We start from the raw sequence: 24,577 nt of genomic DNA, 5'->3' as shown, positions 1-24,577 counted from the left end.
TTAGTAGAGATGGGGTTTCCCCATGTTAACCAGGCTGGTCTCAAACTCCTGATCTCAAGTGATCTACCCACCTCACACCTCCCAAAGTGCTGGGATTACAGGTGTAAACCACCCTGCCTGGCCAACACTACTGAAATATTTTTTCCTTATGTTTCTTTGACAGCAAACTCATTAGATATCTGGTCTTCCCAGTTGTTTATTTTCTCTCCTTTACTAGATTCTACTCCTCTCCCAGAACTTTAAATTATTACATGCCCCAGTTCTCAGTCTTCATTTCTCTATCTTCTCTCTAAGAGATCTCACCCATTCTCACTGCCTTAGAAACTATCTGTACTCTGGCCTGCAAATCTGTATCTTCAACCTAATCCCTCCTGATTTCCATGCTTGTAAATCCAACTGCTGACTCAGCATCTCCACTTGTCTAACAGGCATCTTGCACTTAAAAGAAATCTTGATCCACCCTTCCCCGCTCTAACCTATTCCATCCTGTCTTCCCCCACCTTCCCAACAAGGAAATGAGGCCACCACCCACTCAGTTGCTCAGCCTGAAAACCTCCAAGTCATCCTTGTTTCCCCTCTTCCCCTTATAACCCATATCCATCAACAAACACTATTAGCTTTCCCCCACATGTCCCAAGTGTGACCCCTTCTCACCACCTCCACCTCTCACACCCAGCCCAGCCACCCTTAGATGCCACCTGCAGCACTGCAATGGCCTCTGGACGTGTCTCCCTATCTCCATTCTGGAGCCCCAGTCCCCTCCCACTGTGCATTTATCATCTTGCCACAGCCAGAGTGAGCTTTACAAATAGAAAACATATATGTATGTGTAATATTGAATTTCTGAAAAGATGTTCAATCTCAGCAAGCAACTAAACATTTTGAAATTAAAATAACACATTGCTTAATGTAGTGCTTTGCACAAAGTGATTACTCAATGAATATTTATTGCATTTTCATTTATGAATTGGCAAAACTTTTTAAGTATAAATGTATGGTATTAGCAAAGGCTCAAAGAAATGGCATTCTTCGCACTTCTGGAGAGACTATGTGTTGTTTTTTTTTTTTTTATCAGGAAATCTGTCTGAAAAGTCTCTGAAATGCCCATATATTTTGAGCAAGCACTTCCATCTAAATTTTCAGTTTAAGAATTTGACTAAGGATGTGCACAAAGTTTTGGCTTCTGCATCTTTGATGTTACCGGATGAAACCTTGAGAAACCAGTTGGTGTCTTGGTGTGTCCATTCACTTGTTTTGTCTGCAGCTCTAGTTGGCTCAGGGGTTATGAAAAAGATTTTTGTCATGTGACACAGAAAGGTTTTCCAGGCCTTTTTTCTAAGAGAGGCCAATGTTTCACAACTGTGACTTGAGTTCACTAGCCTGGGGTGGAGCCTGGGAAGGATATTTTTAAAGCTCCTTAAAGAGTTCTCAAAGTAGTCTACTGAGAAGGATTGACCTGGGTTTTCCTCACCCACACAGCAAGAAGGGTTGTTCCCCACACTGCAGTTTTCTGAAAGGAGCTCCCCAAGTGACCTTGCCTGTGATGGGCATGGCTATGTGGGAACTGAAGGGGCTGCATTCTAAGCCCCTGACTTGACAGGAGCAACTAGGAAGCCTGGGCCAGACCAGCAGTCATTAGGGGAAAGCCTCACGCACTCTTCGCTTATGGAACAAGCCTCTTTCCATAAAGCAATACTGTAAAGGATAACTTCTTCGGACTCCATCCAAATTGCCACCACATCCAAACTCTATTATCTAGTTAGATTTTCATGAATATTTTAGAATATTGCCTGTCACATGGTGTTATGAACTGAATATGTATCCTGAACATTCATATATTGAAATACTAACCCCTAATCTGTTGGTAGAGATGACTCTTTTTAAAGGTAATTAGATCATGAACGTGGAGCCCTCATGAATAGGATTCACGCCCTTCCAGCTCTCTTGATCTGTTTTTACCATGTGAGGACACAGTGAGAAGATGGCCAAACGGACACCAGGAAGAAGGTACCAAATCAGCTGGCACCTTGATCTTGGACTTCCCGGCCTCCAGAACTGTGAGAAACACACGTTTCTTTAGGACCTCCAGTCTACAGTACATTTGTTATAGGAGTCTGAATAGACTAAGATACATTGTAAATGTTCACTTTACTATAAAATAAGTGGAGAATAAAATGAGGTAACAAATTGCAAAGTATCTTATCCATATCAGCTGTCAATATTTTTCAGGTCAGAATTGTTAAAGGGTTAAGAGTTGACATTTTAATCAAGCTACATCATTACTCCTCCCCTTGCCCTCTTTTCCCCATTGCCACACCTACCTTGCATTCATTTTACAACCCGAGTTTGCCTGCGGAGATGCAGAGCAGGGCTTTGCACACCCTTCAGAGGTTGCTGGGTGACTGGCAGGATGGGAATCCCGAGTCAGCTCCTCCTTGAGATTTTCCTCTGGCCTCTCCCACCATTACCACTTCTCCCCCAAGGACCTGCAGGGGTCAAGTCCAAAGGCAGGTGACTCTTTGGCAGGAAGAACATGGACGCTCTGAATTAGAACAAACATCTCTGCGTGTGGTCATTTGCTCTCCCTCAGGCTGCTGAGAGGGGTCTGGAGACAGCTTTGGGTAGGCTATTCTGAGCTCTATAGAGACCTGGGGTGGCAGACAGGCCGGGCTGCCCAGGCACTGGGGCACACTGTCTTTTGGACCAAATGCTTGCTCTACATTCACCTTTCCTTGCCACCAGATGACCAGAGACAAGATCAAGGCAGAACAGATATTGGGCCTTCCCAGAGCTTCTGTCTAAAATCAAAGGGGAATTCCTCTTACTGACCATCTATCTCAGTAAGAGAAGGAGCAGCTGATCCTCTCTGGTTTCCAAACATCAGTATTTTGGCTAGAAAACGACCAATTTATATTCAGTAATTCAGCCATTTTAAGTGACAATTTAAACTTCCATGTTCGAAGATGGATTTTTTTGTTTCATTTATAAAAATTCATTATTTAATAGAAAGCAGTTCTTTGTAGAAGAGTACATTAATTTCCTGTTACTGCTATAACATGGCCACCCACTTAGTCACTTTGAAGGATACAAATACATTGTCTTACAACTCTAGAGGCAGGAAGTCAGACATGGATCATCCTGAGATGAATCAAGTCATCAGCAGGACTGTGTCCCCCCAGAGGCGCTAGGGAATAATCCTTCTCTGCTTGTTCCAGCTCCTGCAGGCCTCCCTGTGGTCCCTTTCCCCATCTTCAAAGCCAGCAGTGGAGCATCTTCAAATCTCTCTCTCACTTTGACCTCCTCTTCTGCTTCCCTCTTCCACCTTAAAGGACCCTAATAATTACATTAGACTTGCTTCAATAATCCAAAATAATTTCTCAATCATAAGGTCAATTAATTAGCAACTTAATTCCTTCAGCAACCTTCATTCTCCTTTGCCATGTCACATGATATACTCACAGGTTCAGGGGCATGGGATGTGGAGATTGTTGGGGGATCATCATTCTACCTACAACAGGGAGTATGCAACATTTTGGTTTGGCTGCTAAGCAAATGATGACCCTACCTACCTACCTACAGATGGGTCTTCAAACTTCAAAAGAGGGCCTCGGGCCCCAGACAAGGAGCAAGACTTCCCAACATAATCAGGGCACCTTCTGGTGACAATAGTCAGGGTGGTTAGGAACCAGCATTGCTGATATTTAGGTGACTAAGGTAGCATCACCAGAGCCCAGATAGGTATTTTGTCCTTGGACAAAAAATAGGTTTGGGTCTACTCGAAGCAGTCAGGAAGAAGGAGGTCAGAGCTTGAGTTCGGAGGCCACCTGAGTGTCAAAGTTGGAAAAACAAAGTTTAAACACAAAATCCATGAGGCAAAAGTAGGGCTGACACTGGGACATCAAATCCTGGCAGAAGGCAGGGGCAACAAGAGTAGAACTGGAATTTAGCATCCAAAACTGAGCCCACTGAGCTGACGCACTGCTAGGTGCCTATTTGGCAACTGCCCTTATAGTGTTAGGCAGGTCAGCCTGGCTCAAGGACACCGGGTTTGGCTGACATCATTTTTCTCACAGGTCTGAACTACATTATAGTTTTGATTCATTTCTGTTGTCTCCCCAAAATTAAAGAAGCTCAGTGGTTTGAAGATGACAATGCCCATTAGTAATCCTGGTGTGGAAATGGCATTTGGACCTCCTGGCTGGACTCCCTGCCCCACTGGCTCCAGCATCTTCGCGGTTACTGAAGTGTTTGCAAGCTGAAAAGAAATGAAATAAAAACCTGGCATCTTAATGCATGCCACTCACACCATTTCAAACAACTTCACATTCCATGGAGTCCCCTTTCATCCAGGTATCGTTGTGCATGTTCTTCACTGCAGTAATGGAATTGCATAGGTGAAGGAAGCAGAATACCATCAGAGTGATACAGGAAACCTCCAGTTTTTTCCACTGTGGCTCAGAAAAAAGAGCGTTATCATTCAGCCTCTAACTAATGTGCTTCCTAGATTTGAGAAGCAACACAAACCTCAGCCGATTCTGTAGTAAAATGTTATCTAAGTCCATGTCTTTTTTTATTGAGGATACAAAGAGCTCTAATATTTAGCCATAATTTCCAAGATGATGCAAGCAAGGGAAAATGTATAGAAGGAAAGCAAACAAAAATAAATAAAGGCTATTGCACACCAGATATGAGCCTGTGTGTTTCACATGTTTGTCATGCACCCCTCATGCAAATCCTAGGAGATGGTGATTATTCTATCCATTTTAATTGAGCACTTGAGGCTCACACAGAGTACAAATGACTTGCCCAAGGTAATTTTTAAAGCACGTACCCACAGGCTTAAAATTTCCTTACATTTTAGCTAGTAAGGGGTAAGACTAAAATACACACTTAGATCTCTCTGATCCCCATAAACTTTCCTCTATTACATAATACTTCTAAATATTATTAGTACTCTATTAGTTTTCTAACCAGATTCCACTGCAAAATTCCGAATATCCTCAATGGTGGCTTCAGTGAAAATACAAGAGATGTGTTAAAATAGTGGTGGGGCCAGGTGCAGTGGCTCACACCTGTAATCCCAACACTTTGGGAGGCCGAGGCAAGGGGATCACCTGAGGTCGGGAGTTCGACACCAGCTTGACCAACACGGAAAAACCCCACCTCTACTAACAAATACAAAATTAGCTGGGTGTGGTGGCGCATGCCTGTAATCCCAGCTACTCAGGAGGCTGAGGCAGGAGAATCGCTTGAACTTGGGAGGTGGAGGTTGCGGTGAGCCGAGATCATGCCATTGCATTCCAGCCTGGGCAAAAAAAAAAAAAGACTGATGGACTTCCAGAAGGGTAGGGGTTGGCTGGTAGGGAGAGGAAGTATGGCTCTGAGAAGGAGCATTTGGGGAATGGGGGAGATTAGGGGTCCTGATGGGAGTGGGAGAAAGGGGAGCCATCTGGAGCAGCAGAAGGAGGACTGAACTTGGCCCTGGATTCAATGAGGTATCAGGGACTAAAACAAAAGGATCAATGAAATGTCCTTATATGTTTTATATTCTGATGCAGCAATTGAAATCCTGGAAATGTATCTATCCTAAGGGATAATTTAACAAATATGTAAGCACACACATATACACAAAAATGTTCACTGCAACATATATTTATGAAGATATAGAAACATGATACAAGTCCAAGAGTATAGACATAAATTAGCAAATCTTTATACTTCTCCATCACGCCATGTTCTATTTTAAATGTATAATTTGTATGTATTTAAATAAAGAAAACTGCTTCTAAGATTCATTTTTAAAAATCAGAAAACAGAGAAGCAGGGAAAAATCTTCACAAAACATATATGAAAGATAGTGTCTTAGGCTGTGGAAAGAACAGGCTTCTGCTGCTGTGAGTCCCTCCTCACCTGCAGGGAGAGACGGATCCCCTGAACCAGCTTCTACAACACAGCACATCTCTCCCAGCCCCTAGGACAGGCAGGCCTGGAAACCTGGCCCAACTCTCCTGAGCTTCCAGCTGAGCAAGACCAGCCACCAGCCCCTCCTCCCAGCCACTATACCTCAGGGTCCTGCCTTCTCCAGCTCAGAAAATAAGGCTACCACCCACTCAGTTGCTCAGCCTGAAAACCTCCAAATCATCAATTCCCTTCATAGTTCACATGCAATCCATCAGCAAATGCTATTAGCCCCACTCCTGCAATACATCCCAAACCTGACCTTCTCATGGGCCCCACTTCTCACACCTGCACCACTGCAATGGCCCCTGGACAGATCTCTGTCTGCTGTTCTGGCCCCCTCCCCTTCCTGCCATCCACTTTTACCACAGCTAAAGTGAGCTTTACACAAAAGAATTGGAAGGCCAAGGCAGGTGGGGCATGAGGTCAGGAGATCAAGACCATCCTGGCTAACATGGTGAAACCCCATCTGTACTAAAAACACAAAAAATTAGCTGGGTGTGGTGGCATATGCTTATAGTCCCAGCTACTTGAGAGGCTGAGGCAAGAGAATTGCTTGAACCTATGAGGCAGAGGTTACAGTGAGGCAAGATCACGCCACTGCACTCCAGCCTGGGCAACAGAGTGAGACTTGGCCTCAAAAAAAAAAAAGGAATTAAAATTAGCTACAAGGTATATGAAGAGATGCTGAATCTCAATGAAGATCGACACATTTTCAAATTAAAGTAACACTGTCCAATGGAGTAATGGCATATAGGGAACATTCAAGAAATACATATTACACACATGAGAAACTATTTTTCATCTACCAATGGACAAAGATTTTAAACTGAAAATTTCCAGAATTAAAATAATCAGTCCTTTTCCACTTCCAGTGAAACTGAGTTTTTAAAGTCTCAAAAATATCCTGTAACTTCATATCTAAAATTTTAACCTAAGGATTTAATTAAGGAAGTAAGCAAAATGGTATCTTCTGCATCTTTTCAACAGGCTTAGACATTGAGAAATGAAGAAATTAGTGCCTTGTTTGCTCATTTGTTTATCCTTTCTGGCTGCCTTTGGGAGGAGAGGAAGGACATGTGTGTTTTTTCTCCCAGAAGGCGTTTGTCCTAGGCCACTGGATGTGAATACTGGGTGTATTTAAAACAATCTAGAAAGTTGAAAAATATACCCATCACCCAGGCTCTGTCCTCAGAGATTGCAATTTCATTTGGCCTAGGGTGGGGCCCAGAGAGGGGTTTTTTTTGTTTGTTTTTGTTTTTTGTTTTTTGTTTTGAGACAGAGCTTTGCTCTGTTGCCCAGGCTGGAGTCCAATGGCAAGATCTTGGCTCACTGCAACCTCCGCCTCCCGGGTTCAAGCAATTCTCCTGCCTCAGCCTCCTGAGTAGCTGGGATTCCAGGTACCTGCCACCACACCCAGCTAATTTTTTGTATTTTTAGTAGAGATAGGGATTCCACCATATTGGCCAGGTTGGTCTTGAACTCCTGATCTGATGATCCACCTGACTCAGACTCCCAAAGTGCTGGTATTACAGGCATAAGCCACCGCGCCAGCCCAGACAGGGCATTTTTTTAAGTGGGGGGACTCTCTTAGGGGGATTCTCACAGCAGCCAGGCTGAGAGGGGCAGGTCTGGGGGCCCCTCCTCTTCCAGGGAAATGGGGCTTTTCCCTTCTCCACACCACAAGTTTCTGACAGGAGCCCCCTGGAGGTGACCAGACTCTAGATGGACCCAGCTGCATGGGAGTCTATAAAAGGCTGGAATCTAAGACCCTTACCTTGAGAACAGACATGAGGAGTCCTTCGCCAGGCCAGCAGTTGACAGGGAATGTCCTGATCCCTGAGGTGGGAGCGTGCCAGAGGTGTTCAGGAACCAGCAGGAGGGCAGGGTAGCTAGAGAGGTGGGGCTGAGGAGAGGGCACCATTGGAGGTAGGTCAGAGAGGTGCCCAGGGGAGCACTGGCTTTTACTCCACGTCAAATGGAAGCCACTGCCAGGTGCTGAGCACAGGAGGAACCAGATGAGAATACTGCCAAACAGAACTTGGGCCAACCTACCTGCCACAGCAAAGCCAAACACTAACATCAGGATTTACAGCAAGAAAAGATGAGGCATTTATTGCAAAGTGTCGAGCAAGGAGAATTGGGCAGCTCGTGCTTAAGACCAGAACTCCTCACTGGCTGACAGATAAGGGTTTTCTAAGGCAGTGATATAGTTTGTATATTTCTCCTTGCCCAAATCTCATGTTGAATTAGAACTCCCAGTAGACAAAAGTAGAATTTTGTATATCATGGCAGACGTTGAATTAGAAACTCCTGCTGGAAGGAGGTGAGGGAGGCGGGAAGGGCTGGATGGAATAGACAGAGATCAAGGAGGTAAGGCATGTCCTAACATTTACAATAAAGGAACAGGGACCTCACAAGCCAAATTCTTTCTACTTAGCTTTTTATTTTGAAAGTTTCGCTCTGTCGCCCAGGCTGGAGTGCAGTGGCACGATCTCAGCTCACTGCGACCTCCCCTTCTCGGGTTCAAGCGATTCTCCTGCCTCTGCCTCCCCAGTAGCTGGGATTACAGATGCATGCCACCACACCCAGCTAATTTTTGTATTTTTAGTAGAGATGGGGTTTCCCCATGTTGGCCAGACTGGTCTCAAACTCCTGAACTCAGCTCCGCCTGCCTCGGCCTCCCAAAGTGCCAATTCTTTACTGTAAACCATTACTGGCTGCCTGAATTCTAAAATTCTTAGGACTTAAGAAGCAATAAGCCAGGATTGACTAATCAGTTGAAAGAAACCAGGTCAAGAAAGACCCATCCTGAGGCTCAATCCCAAATGCCAGTCTCCCTTCCTGCACCCTCAAGTGCGCCTGCCTGGCTTGATAACAAATTCCCTCTATTTGGCCTCGAACTAAGCTAACAGAGCAAACAATTCCTTCTACCAGGCCTCTGCTTTGTTCCAGGGCTTGTGTTTTACCAGGGCCTAGGGTGAGATTTCTCCTTCACATGAAGGAAGCAGTGTTGAAAGCAAAATATTTCATTCCTGTTCTTGAGGCTTAAACATTTAGCTGTAAAGTGTGTAAACTGTGTTCTGGAATTCTGGCTGTGGTATGTATCAAGCTACGAAAACAACATGCCATCTCATCTCTTCATGTAATACAGAGGTACAGAGAGGCTGAGATAAAGAAACACACCAATAGGTGATTAGCTGTGATAGTAAAATAAAGGAACTGCTGGGAGAATTTCTGTGCTACTGGGAATGAGAGCTGCCATTGTATAAAAGCTGCATACATTTTGACTTGATATCATCATCAGTTAAGAAGTAGTTATCACATCTTGTCCCTGGAAATGTATAAAGGTAAGAGACAACTTGTTTTCCCTGGAGACAGCTTTCTGAAAAATGTGTAAACCAATTTTCATAAATAAACTAGTAGGCACACCCCTATTTTTTTCTATAGTAATTATCACTTTTTACCATAATAGATGGACTTATTTATTTTTTGCACTTACTCTATTGATTCTTTTATATAAATTTACATAATTTACTTATCTGTTGCATTCATTGGCTGTTGACTCTTTCCCTGTACTACAATGTGTCATTCTTTGAGGTGGATGGGGATCGGTGCATGTGGTGGGTGTTACTGCTACTGTGGTTGTTGGTCCACAACACAGCTGAAAACTCAACCCTGGTCTTCCTGGCTCCACATCTGGAGCTCTGTTTTCTCCCCAACTCTAGCCATGCAGGCATAGGGTGCTAACCCTAATTCTGTATTACCCTAAAGGTGTTACAGGACTATTTAATTCACAAACAGGGAAGAGATTCTCCCTTTACCATTCTTCTTCTCCTGTTGTGGTTCTCAGTTGGTGTGATGTTCTCCATGCAGAGGTGCCCGGATCTACTATTTCAACCTTAACATTTCTCAACAACTAAGAAATTTTAGTTTAGTTTTGAATCCCAAGCACCCAGGACACTGGGATAGAGATCAAGGGGGAAAGGCAAGTCCTAACCTTTTCAATGAAGGAAGAAGAAAACAAAAAGCCAAACCTTTATTGTAAATCATTACAGGGTGCCCATATTGAACATAAAATATAATTTTTGAATCCTACTGAGCGCTTGGGATTCAAACATAAACCAAACCCCTGCATTAATTGTCCATAGAAACTGATCCTGTAATCAATATCCCTCTGAAAATTCACACTAGATCTCTAACTTTATGTTTTGGATCAATCTCACATTGAAACCCCAACCTGACACCAATTTCTGGTGTTTGCCTTTAAGATAAGCAGGCATAGCACCTATAATACTCTAGGTCTCTGGAGTTTTTATTAAAAGTGTCTTATCTTACATATACTGTAAGTGAACAGGTGCTCACATCCCATAGGACACTGGGAAAAGGATCATTGTGTGTAAAATGTCACAGGTTCACAGGATGCACAAATCCCATTGTCATTTCAAGGAGACTCCTCACATTCTTAATCAAAAAGCCAAATTGAATTATTACAGAATTCTGGAATAAACCTCCTAATCCTTTCAGAAATCTCTGTCAATCTGCTTCCATCTGACCACACCAGTCTACAACCCACTCATATGGAGACTCTTACCTAGACAAACCACTGGGGATTTTTAGTCAGAATATAATTTATGTGCCAAGTCATAATATCTATCTGGAAAATATTAGAAAAAGTCAATATAAGAAAAAGCTTTCCCTTGTCTCTTTCTTGAAATTCTTCTCTAGCTTAACCCAATTTCCTAAGTCACTTAGAGGCCTTTAAACAAAATGAAATCTTAATGATGTCTCTGCCATGAATAATTAATTGTTGGTGTACAATCTTCTCAACAAAATCCATTCTCATTAGATTAGAGGTTTCTGCAAGATACATGAGTTCATTACGGACATTTTTACATCCTTCTTGTATCTTTGTTTGTCCTTCTTATCTGTGCCGGAATCTGAGATTCCATCACCCTGACAGCCTTTCAAAGAAAAGCAGTGGTCAGGCAATTAAAGACCTTTGAGAAGTGATAGGGTCTTCCTGCTTTAAAACATGGCAGCCTAACTGAGGGGAGGAAACAATGGACAGTGAAGGCTCGAACTGACCATGGTAAAGGCTGGTTAGTCTTTCAGTGGGACAGAGGAAGGTCTAGGGAAGATAGGCTTACCTGTCTTCTTAGAAACTTCTACATCCATCAGTCTTCTGTCTTCATGAGAAAGCCTTAAAGACCAGAAAGCCCTGCAAAGAAAGGAACATTACACCAACAGAATCTCTAATGGTTCTGTTCAGATGCTGAAATGCAAGGTCAGACACACAATGGAGAAGCTTTAGAGGCCACTTCCTGCTCATTGGACAAACAGCTGGCCACTGCCACGAGTTACAAGACTAGCCACTGTGCTTTTACGAACTTTGTCCCCATCCCCTTCCCAAACCCTCCTTTTCATTCTTGTCTCATCCATCCTCACGCACAAGTGTGTTCAATTGTTCCAACTGTATTGCTAAACCAAATCAGATTTATTAAATCTGTGTTTGAATGTGAAAACCTAATCTGGAAGAAGAAAAGAATCTCATGTATAGTATCAACCATGTTTGAATTTTTCCTCCTAAACATAATGTATATCTACATTGGATTATGCCTAAATTACTGTATTTTAAAGTAATGATCCAAACAACAGTTAGGCACAGGGTAGACTTGGCAGATGTCAGACACAGAGTTTTTTGTCTCATACATTTTTTACATAGCTATAATCACCCAAGAGACACAATCCTGTATCCTGTTCTTGTTCATCTGTCATGTGCATTTTTGAGGTCACAACATTGTTTCTATAAACATCATTTAGAAATGTCGCATGGCACTCCACTGAGTAGATATACTCAATTTTAACAAACCATGGCCTTTTCTTTCCACTTTTTAACTACTATTAATAATGGTGCAATAAGCATCTTTCTGTGAAAAGCTTTTCCAGTATTTAGGATTATTTCCAAAACACTGTTCCACTGAATGTTTTCACATATACTGTCCTCTGGACCAAAGTGAAAAAGATCAATGAACTTGAAATTTCAATGCAAGTGGTCACAAGGTACCTAAGAGACTGCTTTTATTTATTGTGAAATGTTCAGTACATACAGAAAAGTATATAAAAATTATGTGGTTTAAAAAATAATAATGAGCCAGGCGTGGTGACTCATACCTGTAATCACAGCACTTTAGGAGGCAGAAGTGGGTGGATCACCTGAGGCTAGGATTTGAGACCAGCCTGGCCAACATGGTAAAACCTTGTCTCTACTAAAAATACAAACAACAACAACAACAACAAACAGAGAGAGAGAGAGAGAATAAAATGGCCAGGTCGATATGCTGACTTTTGACATGTAATATTGTCTAGCAAGAAACTTTGTGTTGAGCCAGTCAGGTTCCTTCTTTTGGGAATCTGAACTGGGAAACACGGTAGGAATCCAGCAGTCAACAACAGGGCTAAAACTGGAAAAGTGCATAGAACCAAGACATGAGGCAAAAATGGGAAGATGAAGGGTCATAGCAGGCAGTGGTTACTAAGAAGCTATGAGTAGCGACAAGTACACCAAGCAGAAGGCAAGACTGAAAACATCTGCAGTGAGAGGACTGTGGAAAAGATGCACAAAAAACAAACTGATGCTGGCCAGGCATGGTGGCTCATGCCTGTAATCCCAGCACTTTGGGAGGCTGAGGCGGGTGGATCACCTGAGGTCAGGAGTTCAGGACCAGCCTGGACAATATGGTGAAGCCCTGTCTCTACTAAAAACACAAAAATTTGCTGAGGTGTCATTGTGTATGCCTGTAATCCCAGCTACTCAGGAGGCTGAGGCAGGAGGATCACTTGAACCCAGGAGGCAGAGGTTGCAGTGAGCAGAGATCATGCCACTGCACTCCAGCCTGGACAACAGAGAAAGACTCCATCTCAAAAAAACAAAAAAAAACAAAAAGGCAGAAAACTGATGCTATTACAGACTCCCTAGGCCATGAGAGCAGCAACAGGGGGTATCGCTGGTCCTGCAGGTGACTCCCCACTGCCCCTGATTCTTCTTCTTTCACATAAATAATTAAATAATAAAACTCTACAAAGCCAAACAGAAAGGAGACCTTTGAGCACACAAAAAACAATATTCACTCTAAAGTGTATTGATTAATTGAATTCTCAGATACACTTCTTCTCTCACTATTTTTAAAATTACTGTCTTCTACGTGCAAAATCTAGAAGGAAGATGCAATTAACTTTCATGACATCAGATAGTATTTGACTCTTTGCTTGCAGGCCATCATCAAACTTCCCTCATGAGAAAATCCTAACTGTAAACAAGAAAACAAATATCTCCCAAAAGCTCATTGGAGAAATGGCTGATTCTAGCACCAGAGCAGAAAACATACAAGATGAGCCTGGAACATCTTATTTTTCCAGGAAATAAGCAAATCCTCAAAAAAAAAAAAAAGTCTCAATGATGGGAATATAGTAAAGAAATGCAGCATCACTAAGCAGCATGGAAATGCAAATCAAAACCACAATGAAATGTCATCTTACAAAATGCCTATGATCAAAAAGACAGAAAATAAGAAGCTTAAGACCATGGAGAAAGAGCAAGGTTGTACACATGTACAACGTGTAAAATAAATATCCATGAGTCCATACCAAAACAAATAAATGGATTGAATAAATAAATAATTGGGAGGCAAGAGACAAATCCCCCATAGAGAAGAATTCCAAATAATTTACGTAGATACTCCACCCTCAAAGCAGTGAGACATAACTCCCTGCTCCTTCTTGGCTGTGCACAGTGATTTCCTTATAAAGAGCTCAGTGTGGAAGGCAGGTGGGAATTACTTTACAGTGGGGAAACCTGACAAATACTACCAGGTGGCCAAGTGGTGAAGGTCAGTATCATGTTGATACTATGTTTGGTTTTTTTTAAGATGGAGTCTCGCTATGTTGCCCAAGCTGGAGTGCAGTGGCACAATCTCGGCCCACTGCAGCCCCCACCTCCTGGGTTCAAGCAATTCTCCTGCCTCAGCCTCCTAAGTAGCTGGGATTACAGGCACCTGCCACCATGCCTAGCTACTTTCTGTATAGAGTCAGTGTTTTACCATGTTGACTAAGCTGGTCTTGAACTCCTGACCTCAAGTGATCTGCCTCAGCCTCCCAAAGTGCTGGGATTACAGGTGTGAGCCACCACACCCAGAGATACTATGTATTCTTGATATGATGTGATTAAAATGGCACTTTACCCCTGCTGTCTTCCTCCTAAAAACACACAACCCCAGTTTAATCATGAGAAAAATATCAGACAAATCCCAAGTCAAGAGACATCCTATAAAAATACTCGATCGATACTCTCAAAAATATCAAGGCCATCAAAAAGAAGTCTGAGAAACTGTCACAACCTAGAGTGACATAAATAGATGTGACATCTAAATTTACTGTGATATCTTGGAATCTTGGAGGAGATTCTAGAACAGAAAAGAGACATTATATAGACTAAGAAAATCTAAATATAGAATCTAGTTAATAATAATATATCAATATTTGTTCATTAATTGCAACAAACATATCGTACAAAGGTAAGCTGGTAATATAGGGGGAACTGGGTATAGAGAATATGGTAACTGTATCACCTTTGCAATTTTTCTGAAACTGTAAAACTGTTCTAACATTAGAAGTTAAAGAAGTCAAAGAATCAAAAGCAGCATTAAGCAACTTTATCTATATGTTTTTGGGCCATCTTTATCTATATGTTTTTGTTTTAGACAGTGATGATTAGATCCCTATAATAAAAGACAAGGTTTGGGGGGAAAAAAACTCTCCCAAGAGAATTGCTATGTAGGGCATGGAAATAAGGTGCTATTTCATTAAGCAAATACTATGGTCATAGAGGTGGATTTTCTGCTAATTCACTCTAAAATAGAGTCTGTCAAAAATTTAAATAGCTCTTGCCCAAAATAATGGTCCAGGAGCCAGCTCTGGACAGAGAGGGAGACAACAGAGCTCAACGCTTAAGTCTTGCAGGAACTTCATTCCTTCCATCTGGCACCAAGAGCACCCTTGAGTCACCTGTAAAAGTGGCCAGACTTATCCTCTATATTTTTCTATATGTTTGAAATATTCCATAATAATGTTAAGAACACTTTTAATAACTTTTATTAACTTTCAATTCTGAAATAATTTCAAACTGGACCAGAAAAGTTGCAAAAATAGCACAAAGAATACCCATATACCCTTTACCCAGGTTCCCCAAATGTTAACATTCTGCATAGCTATAGTACAACGATCAACACCAAGAAATGACATCGAAGCAATACTATTAGCTCACCTACAGACTGCATCCAAAAGTCACCAGTCGTCCCACTGAGCTCCTTTTTCCGGTTCAGGACCCATGGTGCAGGCACAGCTGCCATGTCTCCCTTCTCCTCCAATCTGGGACAGTTCCTCTGCCTTCGTCTTTCATGACCTTGACACTTTTGAAGAGTCAGTGTAAATCATTTAAACCCATTGAGTTTATAACAATCTCCCTAAAACTGTTTTGAACTCAAGGCAGCTCTTCAGCGAGCTGCCAGGCCATCAAGAAGCAACCTTAATACAATTTCTCAGGCTAGACAATTCTGCAGCCTCAGCAGGAAGGCTCTCCAGGTGGCACATGGGAAAGTGGTGAAAGCGCATGGGAAACAGGGGTGAAAGCGCACCCCACTGGCATTACAACCAGTCTCCTCAGCATCTAACATGACGCCAAGCTCCTACATGTCTAAATACCTCCCGCCACTGGTAGGAGACTCTGAGGAGGTGGGTGGGTGTGTGTTCCAATCCACTCATTAGGGCTTCATGGGACCAAGAGTTCATGGTTAACTGAGAAAAACCCAGGCTGCCAGTACTGCATATTCTGGAGCCACCTGGAGGCTACAGACTCCAGCTTTCCCAAAGTTTGGCATCAGGGACCAGAATATCAGGGCCAAGAGAGTGAGCTGTCTTCCATGTTTTTTTCCTGCTCTGGTAAGGTAGCATCCTCCCCTCCAGCATCTCCAAGCCCTGAAGTAACCTTTCTCCAAGGACCATCGTGGTAGAGACATGTGGTGTTACAGCACCATCTAGTGCTAAAAATAGTACAGTGCAGCCATACCATCCCTGCTGCTCCAGTCACAGCTCCTGGGGGTATAATTAATAATTTAGCAGCATGTCAAGATTTAACAAGTTGACTCTAATTTCAAGGTGTGACAAGCCAGTGTAGTTTACCAGGGAAGAGGCATTGGAGTCAGATGAATCCCTTTTCTGCTCTAACCAATGTGCCTTGCTCTGATGGTCCCCAAACCTTACTTTTCTCATAAAGTGGGACTAATACTGTATTTAACATTGCTATAATGTACTTGGATAAGTCCTGAGGTCATAGAAAGTCCCAATAAGCATGTATATTGCTTCTCATCTTCCTCTCTACCCTCTGTATACAGAGGATTTCCATGACAACCTGGAGCCATCCAAATGGAAGGGACCTTCCTCCATGAGCTGTGATGTTCATCTAAAGAGCTGAACAATCAATAAAACCCTGAGGTCACTCTATGGTTAGGAGCTGAAACTTAGAATCTGCGTTGGCTTACTTTGAATAGCAGCTCTGACAGTTGCTGGTTTCTCCATCTGCAAAACATCGATAGCAATGATGATGCCTGTCTCCTAGGGCTGTTGTAAGGATTAAATAACTACGTGCAAAGCACTTAGAATGCAAGAATTTTTTAAAGGTGAGCTACCATTAATAAAATTTCTTAGTAATCTGGACCCAAAAAGAGCAGGAGGTGGGGGAAAGCTCAGAGCCAGTATTTATGTGATTTATAAAAGACAGTGTTCCTTCTTGTCCTTTCGAATAGTACACCACCTCTCAGGTTTTCCCCTAAACACACACACACGCACACAATCTTCAAACACTTATTTTGAGTCTGGCTCCTCTTCGACCAGCTCCAAGTCTGGCTTAGGTTCCTGGGCCATCAGCAAGGTGAGGCAGAACCACAGGCAGCCCATCTGAGCTTCACAGACAGCCCAAATACCCCAGCCAGCAGTATACCCCTGGTAAAGCAAGCCCTTTATCATTATGAAATACCCCTCATACTCTAATAACACTTCTCGCTTGAAAGTTTACTTTGTGTACTAAATACACCAGCTTCTTGTTGGTTAATACTTGCACGACAGTCCTTTTTCCATCCTTTTACTTTCAATCTTTCTGTATCATTGTTTAAGGTATATTGTTTTTAAGCCTCAGAGAAATTACATTTGTTCCTTATCCAAGGTGATAGTATTGCCTTTGAATTGGAATATTTAGTCCACATATGCTTGATGTAGAGATTGATGCATGTGGGTGTTTGTTTTCTATTTGTTTCCATCTATTTTTGCCCCCCCCCCACCTTTTTTTTTTTTTTTGCCTTCTCTGGGATTATTTTATTTCATATTCTCCTTCTGTATTCTTGTTAGTTTTACATTCTCTTATCTTTTAGAAAATACTGTAAAAATTGAAACATATACCCCTTATTTATTAATTTCTAAAATAAATCAGTGCCTTCACCATTTTCACTTCCAAGACAATTCAAGGACTTCAGAATGCTTTAATTCCATTTACCCAGGAGTCCCTAATCCCCAGGCTATACTGGTCAGTGGCCTGTTAGGAACCAGGCAGCACAACAGGAGGTGAGCAGCAAGCCAGAAAACATTACCGCCTGAGCTCCACCTCCTGTCAGATCAACAGCAGCATGAGATTCTCATAGGAGTGCAAACCCTATTGTGAACTGTGCATGAGGGATCTAGGTTGTGTGCTCATGAGAATCTAATGCCTGATGATCTGAGGTGGAACAGTTCTACCCCAACAGTATCCTCCCACTTCCTCTACCCCTCCACCCACCACCATGAAAAAGTTATCTTCCATGAAACTGGTCTCTGGTACCAGAAAGTTTGAGGACCACTGCATTTACCACCCTCCACACTTACATGTTTTGGTCATGTATTTTAGTTCTTTATATATTTAAGACCCCATAAAGTAAAAGTTGCTTCATTCATTCAATATTTATTTAGTTTTATATACATATTTACCTTTTCCATTGCCTTTCAAATCCTTTCTGCACCTCCAAGCTGTGTTCTGTGATCATTTTCCTTCTGCTTCAAGAACACCCTTTAGTACTTTCCTTTCATACTTCTGGTACTTTTCCTTGGTGGCAAATTCTATTTTCCTTTGTCTGGACGTGTCTTTGGAAGGATATTTTTGCCTCATAGTCTTCTAGATTGGCTATTGATTTTCTTGAAGCTCTTTGTGTTAGGGACAAGCTGCCTTAGAAAACTCCCTCCACACAAGCTGACACCCCCCCCCACCCTGTCTGACTGCTCTGCAGCTGCATTCCTGAACCCCTACCTAGGTGCCACATTAAGGCTGCCAGACGCGCTACAATTAAGCAAAGCCTGATTACAGCCCTCCAGGCAGCTCGAGGGAGGACAGAGAAAATAAATGTTTGTTATCCATACTTGTAAATTCCTGTTTGACGGGTATCTGTAAAAAATCCTGGTTTCTTTTTTTAAAACTGCCACCACAAAAGTCACAGATGTATTGTAGGTCTGTTAGAAGTTGACAAACTATTTCTGTGCCTGTTACCAGTAGATAGATTACCTCAGTCCTGAAACTCCCTTATGCCCCTATCACCCCATATAAACCCCTCGTTTTGTAAGCTCGGGTCTGCCTCCTCTGATTGCTATGGAGCAGCCCGGCAGGTTAATAAAACTTGCTTGCCTGACTTCAGGTCTGTTCTCCTTTCTCTCAGCCAACCTGACACTTTGAAGACACCATTCCATTTTTCTCTATCATTCCTTCTGCTGAAACTCTCCTATCAAGGCTTGCTGTTGCTCCTTTGATAGTAATATATATTTTTCCTCTGGCTACTTTTAAAATTAGTCTTTGTTTTTCAGTTTTACTATAATTAGGTATAATTTTCTTTGTAACTTATCATGCTCAGAGGTCAACGGCATTTCTTACTTATGTGGTTTAATGTCTTTCATCAATTTGGGAACATCCTTGATTCTTTGAATAGTTGTCGGCCCTATTTACCTCCAGCACCAGTCTGGATATTTTCTTATCTTTCATTTAATTACCTGTCTCTTAAGTTGTGTCTATCTGAGCCATCTACTGATTTCTTAAATTGTTATATTATTTTCCAGTTCTCTCCTGAAGTTGTTCCATTTGGTCATTTAATTCATGAACATTTTAATCAGTTACTGTAAGGTACCTGTCAGATAATGTGAACTATCTGAATTTCCTGGAGGTCTGTTTCTATTGTTCACTTTCTCAACGTTAGTCAAATTGTGTTTTTGCATTCCTAATTTTTAAACACAATTTGTCAACAACTAATAGAGAAAATTTGAGAAATTAGACCATGTCCTCCTCCCTCAGAGGTGCTTTTTGCTTCTGGCCATCCACTAGATCTAAGGCTGGGCTTCAGTCCTTGTGAGGACAGGTCCATATCCAGTTCACCTTTAATCAAAAAGAAGCCCTTTGGGGTCCCAAAAGAAAGCCTGGGGTGTTTTCCAGGGCCACTTCTACATGGATCCCCAACTCTAATCTTTGTTCTCCATTAGTCTTCTAAAACTTCTGCTCAGGTTCTCAGACCCTGCCCTTGAATTAGCAAGTCCCTTGAGGGGGAAATGAATAGTATCAAATGTAGGTCTCACCTCTCAGAATATTAGCCCTTGCTTTCTCAATAGGCCTCTGATGCCTGAATAGATAGGTTTTCTCTTTTCCTCAGCAGAACGGTTGGTACAAAACAAGCTCATCTCCCTTTGTTCAAGGCTAAACTCTCCACATTCCTTATTTGTATAATTAATTTTGGAGTCCATGGTCTAGAGTAGAACAGACTGAGGTTCAAGTCACCATTGTGTTACTTACTAGCTGTGTGTCTTTAGGTGAGCTATTTAACTTCTTAAAGTCTTAGTGTCCCCATCTGGAAAACAGAAGTAACAGTGGTACCTGCCTTGACTTACTTTAAGGATTTTTTAAGATGCAGGCATAGCATTTAGCACAGAGCCAGGAATACAGCAAATACTTAAATGTAAATAATACCAAGTTTTAAAGCATTCCAAGTAACAGCTGTTATCACTATGTAATGGAAAGGATGGCACAGTAGCAGCCTGTCTCCCATACATGCTCTGTGAAAGAGTAACTAATTGGGAAAGATCCTATACAGGATCTATACAAGTCTTTCCCACTTGCTCATCCTATGGCTTTGGAACACTTGGATGAAATAGCTTACTGCACCACATGAAATGGTTTGTGCAGGTGTTGGTATGCTCATTTTGGAAAGATGATCAATTGGAGGAAAGGTCAGAATTCAGCAGCAGGATCAAGAAAGTAAGCTTTGTCAAGAAGGCCCATGAAATTGGTCCCCTAAACTAGGGCTTCCAAGGTTTATCCCCAAAGTGTAATGGAAGAACAGGTGCAACCACTAAGGTTTGCTCTGGAAAGAGACAGGTCTTTTGCTGTCCTGCCTATATCAGGGCTGAGACTTCAATATGCTTGGGAAATGTTTCCCACTTACTAAGAATTCTGGACAGTAAAAGGGCCCTAGAGGCTTTGAAACAGGAACCCTGAGTAATTATTCTCTGCTCTCTGTAAGAAAAAACCTTTCTTTTGAATATTCCATAGTAATTTTTAATAAAAGGCTTGCATTGTTCACAACATATTCAAGAAGCATTATCATTGATTTTGCTGTTTTAAAATGTTTAACTATTGAAACATCCAAAATATTAGTGTGTATAAAATACAACAAACATCCTTTGTACTCACCACGAGATAGGTTTCTATCACTTTCCCAGGTTGCAGTTCCAATATGCAATGCTAGCAATACCACCTGCAGATGTGAGCCAGCTGGCCAAACTGGGCCTCCCAGGAATGATCTGGTAGATGAGAACACCACATGCCAGAGCCTGGCAGTCCTGCACATCCAGCAACACCATTCCAGATACCATAGGTCTTAGGGTATGACTTACACCAGACTTCGAAAAAGCTGATGTATCACATTATAGTCATTCAACAGCAAGGCAAAACAGCCACTGGGACTGTACATTTGAGGCTCCAAATATGACCTTTCCTCCCACTAATTTACAAAGCCTTATTTCAACAGCAAAACTGCCACTAGGACTGTATATTTGGGTCTCCAAATATGACCCTTCCTCCCAGTAATTTGCAAAGCCTTATTTCAACAGTGATAGTACAAAGAGCCAGAGAAACTAGTTAGAATACTGGTAAGCTATGGCATCTAATTATGTCACCAAAGTACGATATGAATGTCTCCCAATTCTCCAGCCCTCCAGATCACCCTTTTCTTTTACCCACCTAACATGATCTGACCCTCTCACTGAACATCATCTAGTCTTTACGGTAATGTATAGCAATGTAAGAAGTCCTAAAAGTGTTTATATTCCAGAAACATATATCCTGGTTGTTACTAGTCAACATCTGGCCTTGAGACCAGTGTCTGGATTATCTCAGCCACCTAGGTACCGTCTGGCCCCAGTATAGACACAGCCCCTTCCTAAAGCATCCAAAACACGGCTGACACTAGGCTGTAGTTTTTGACAAAGACTTACTGAATATGAGGCTAACACAAAGGAATTAACAATGTAGGAAAAATAATTAACAGTGGGTCATGCATTCCAGTGTTCTTAGAACCCTTCACAGGAGTTTATAACCAGGATCTTTCTCCTTAGGCCCCAGCCTGCTGCTAGGAGGCAGGGACCTGCTCATTTCCTCCAGAGGGGTGATCCCACAATGCTGCCCACCCCCACTGAATTCTACAGCTCCAATTCTCTACTCTCCAGCTCCCAAAAGAAATGAAACTAATCAGTCTCATAATTATCACTGCATTGTCTCCCCATCCTATACCTGCATTAGGCTCTGACCCACGGAGCATTTCTGCCAGCTTTGATAGTTTATTTAACTCCCAGGTTAAAATGCAGACCCTTCTTCTGGATGGAATAATCGCATCAGTCTTGAAACAAGCCATCCCTAATTACGAACCCAAACTGTTCAAATGTGCCATAGGTCACTCTGTTGAACATCCGCCAATTCTGATTTTTTTCCTAATTGCAAACAATGCAATGATTATCTGGAAAGCTGAATCTCACACATGCATGACATCCTTTCAAACTTCTACTGGCACTTATCCAAGACTGAACTAAATTCCAGGTTCTCCTGAACTTCATCCATTCTATATGGTGAGAGAAACAAGGAAATAAATGTAAACTGCAACAGTTTTAAAGGCAAAGTAATAAACTGTGCTTCCAAGGAAAAGCCTCCCAAAGAATTGGCACTTTTGCCGAGATCTGATGAGTGATTAGTGTTAGTGAGGCAAAGAAGGAAAAGAAGCTGTATGTTTGCAGCAAAAGAACAGCTATTTTAAAAGTTCTGGGGCTGCAAGAGCAGCCTAGCTAAAACAGGAATTAAGGGGAGCTCAAACTGATGGGAAGCAAGGGCACGACCTTTCGAGATTTTTGTAAGCCATGTTCATTAGTCTCATCTGTATTCTGGGAATAACAGGATGACACTAAATGATTCTGTGCATAATTTGAAAATCTGATACTTGCTGGAAAGGCTATATTCTATTTTACATTCCCCTACAGTTTTACCAAAACTGAATTTCATCTTATGAATCTGGTAGTTTTAACTACTAGATACTACTTTTTTTCATATTTATTACCCATTTCCTATTGGAGTGATTATTTTTTTACTAGATACAATTTTTTTTTAACTGGACTGAATTTAAGGCTTCATTTATCACTTTTTCTATCTTTTTTCCCCTAATTATTTGCCTTTAAATTACTTATGTCAAAACATTATATACTTAGCAATCTTCAAAGATTCTGCCATTCTCTCATTCCATTCTCTCATTCCAATGTTATACAAATATTCACCTATATATTCTTATTATTCCCACGATTTGATTGTTCACATTCAGTCATGACCTCTTGACATTTATAAATAGAAATCTAACGTTACTTTTCAAAGGGTTAACTAACCAGTCATCCCTTGAAAATGCTACTTTTATCATTATAAGTAAACAAATCAGAAAATTATGGATGTTTTCTTAATCTTCTACTCTGTTCTGTTACCTAATCATATACTCCTGGGCCAGGACCACACTCATAATACTGCATTTCATGTGAGACAAAGTTCTCCCACCCATATTTGTTTTACTTAGCTATCTAATAAGAAACTGCCTTCTTATGACATACTAAATTGGCTTGTACAGGGATTTTTAAATCAGTTAATGAGGTTTCAGACAATCTAACCAGGAGATATCCATCTGGAATGGAAAGAGGTGTAAATGACCTTTAAGACTTCAACCCTTCCAAACAACTACTAAAATTCACATAAATTTTTGCATGTAATGGGGGGAGAGTTTGAACAAATATCCCATAAGAATGTTTACCATAATTGACTTTTTATTTAAAAAATTACAGGGAGCAATTTCCAGCATATCTTATTTTATAAAAGTACTGCCTGTATCAAACATTTTATATCACTTTAATTCCATTGAAGAGCTGCCTTTTTCTGTTAAGGTACTGATTCCAATTGATGGGATACATGCCCTTAAAATAGAAAGTTTCCATTACTTATTCAAATGTCAAAATTAAGATTATTGAGAAGTTTATTGCTTTATCTCTGGGCAAGATGCTACTAGCACATTTTAGGTAAATAATATCCTTTATTAAAAACTATGAGGTCATTCTGTTTAAAACTTTCAAGATAATTCACAGAAAATAGATATATTTATTCAAATTAAACATTAAAGGGCTGGGCTACTAGCTATAGACATTTATATGTGAAGCAGCTCTTTTTTTGTTTTTGAGACTGAATCTCACTCTGTTGCCCAGGCAGGAGTGCAATGGCCCAATCTCAGCTCACTGCAACCTCCGCCTCCTGGATTCAAGCAATTCTCCTGCCTCAGCCTCCTGAGTAGCTGGGATTACAGGCGCGTGCCACCACACCTGGCTAATTTTTTTTGTATTTTTAGTAGAGGCAGGGTTTCACCATGTTTGTCAGGCTGGTCTCAAACTCCTGACCTCAGATGATCCACCCACCTCGGCCTCCCAAAGTGCTGGGATTACAGACGTGAGCCATGGCGCCCGGCCAATAAAGCAGCTCTTTAAAGAATAAGACACGAAAATAGGTCTGTCTTGGTATACTATACATAATTGAAATGAATAACACCTGGAAGACCAATATTGTTACACTATGTTCTGTTAGGATCTTTAAAAAAAATCAAACATTTAGTAGTCCTTTTGTGCTTAAAATATTCATATGCATGAGAAGCCTAAAGAAAAAAACACCTCTGTACATGATGATCAAAAGAAAGTTATAAATTTTTTGAAATTGCACTGTTATTTAAACCTCTTTCCTAAAGTCAGACCCTCCTTGTAGCTGGCACAGTTTTTCAGGTCAATTGGCAACCTGGGGAGGCCCCTCTGGTATTAGTGAAGTAAAGAAGGTGGTGATGAAAGACCAAGCTGAAGCCATTAATCCAGGCCTCTGAATTGCACTGGCATCTTCACCTGCATCTTCTCCACTTTCATCTTCAAGCCCGTCATCCATAAGACGCTC

General features: G+C 41.5%; 1 protein-coding gene across 3 annotated transcripts in view; it reads right to left on the bottom strand.

Moving 5' to 3' along the window:
* HERPUD2 (HERPUD family member 2) overlaps positions 1-24,577 on the bottom strand; it is a 90,140-nt gene that overhangs the window by 18,048 nt on the left and 47,515 nt on the right. For 2 of the 3 annotated variants that reach the window (XM_010341303.3, XM_010341304.3), the window contains one exon: positions 17,331-24,577. In XM_010341303.3, coding sequence (XP_010339605.1) covers positions 24,416-24,577 — 162 coding nt within the window. In that variant the 3' untranslated portion in view covers positions 17,331-24,415. The other variant, XM_003930736.4, reaches the window with a different exon arrangement.

The sequence above is a fragment of the Saimiri boliviensis genome, chromosome 10, assembly GCF_048565385.1.
Source record: "Saimiri boliviensis isolate mSaiBol1 chromosome 10, mSaiBol1.pri, whole genome shotgun sequence".
NCBI classification, from domain to species: Eukaryota; Metazoa; Chordata; class Mammalia; order Primates; family Cebidae; genus Saimiri; species Saimiri boliviensis.
Note: the sequence above shows the minus strand (reverse complement) of the source record. Positions and strands in the feature narration are given on the sequence as shown.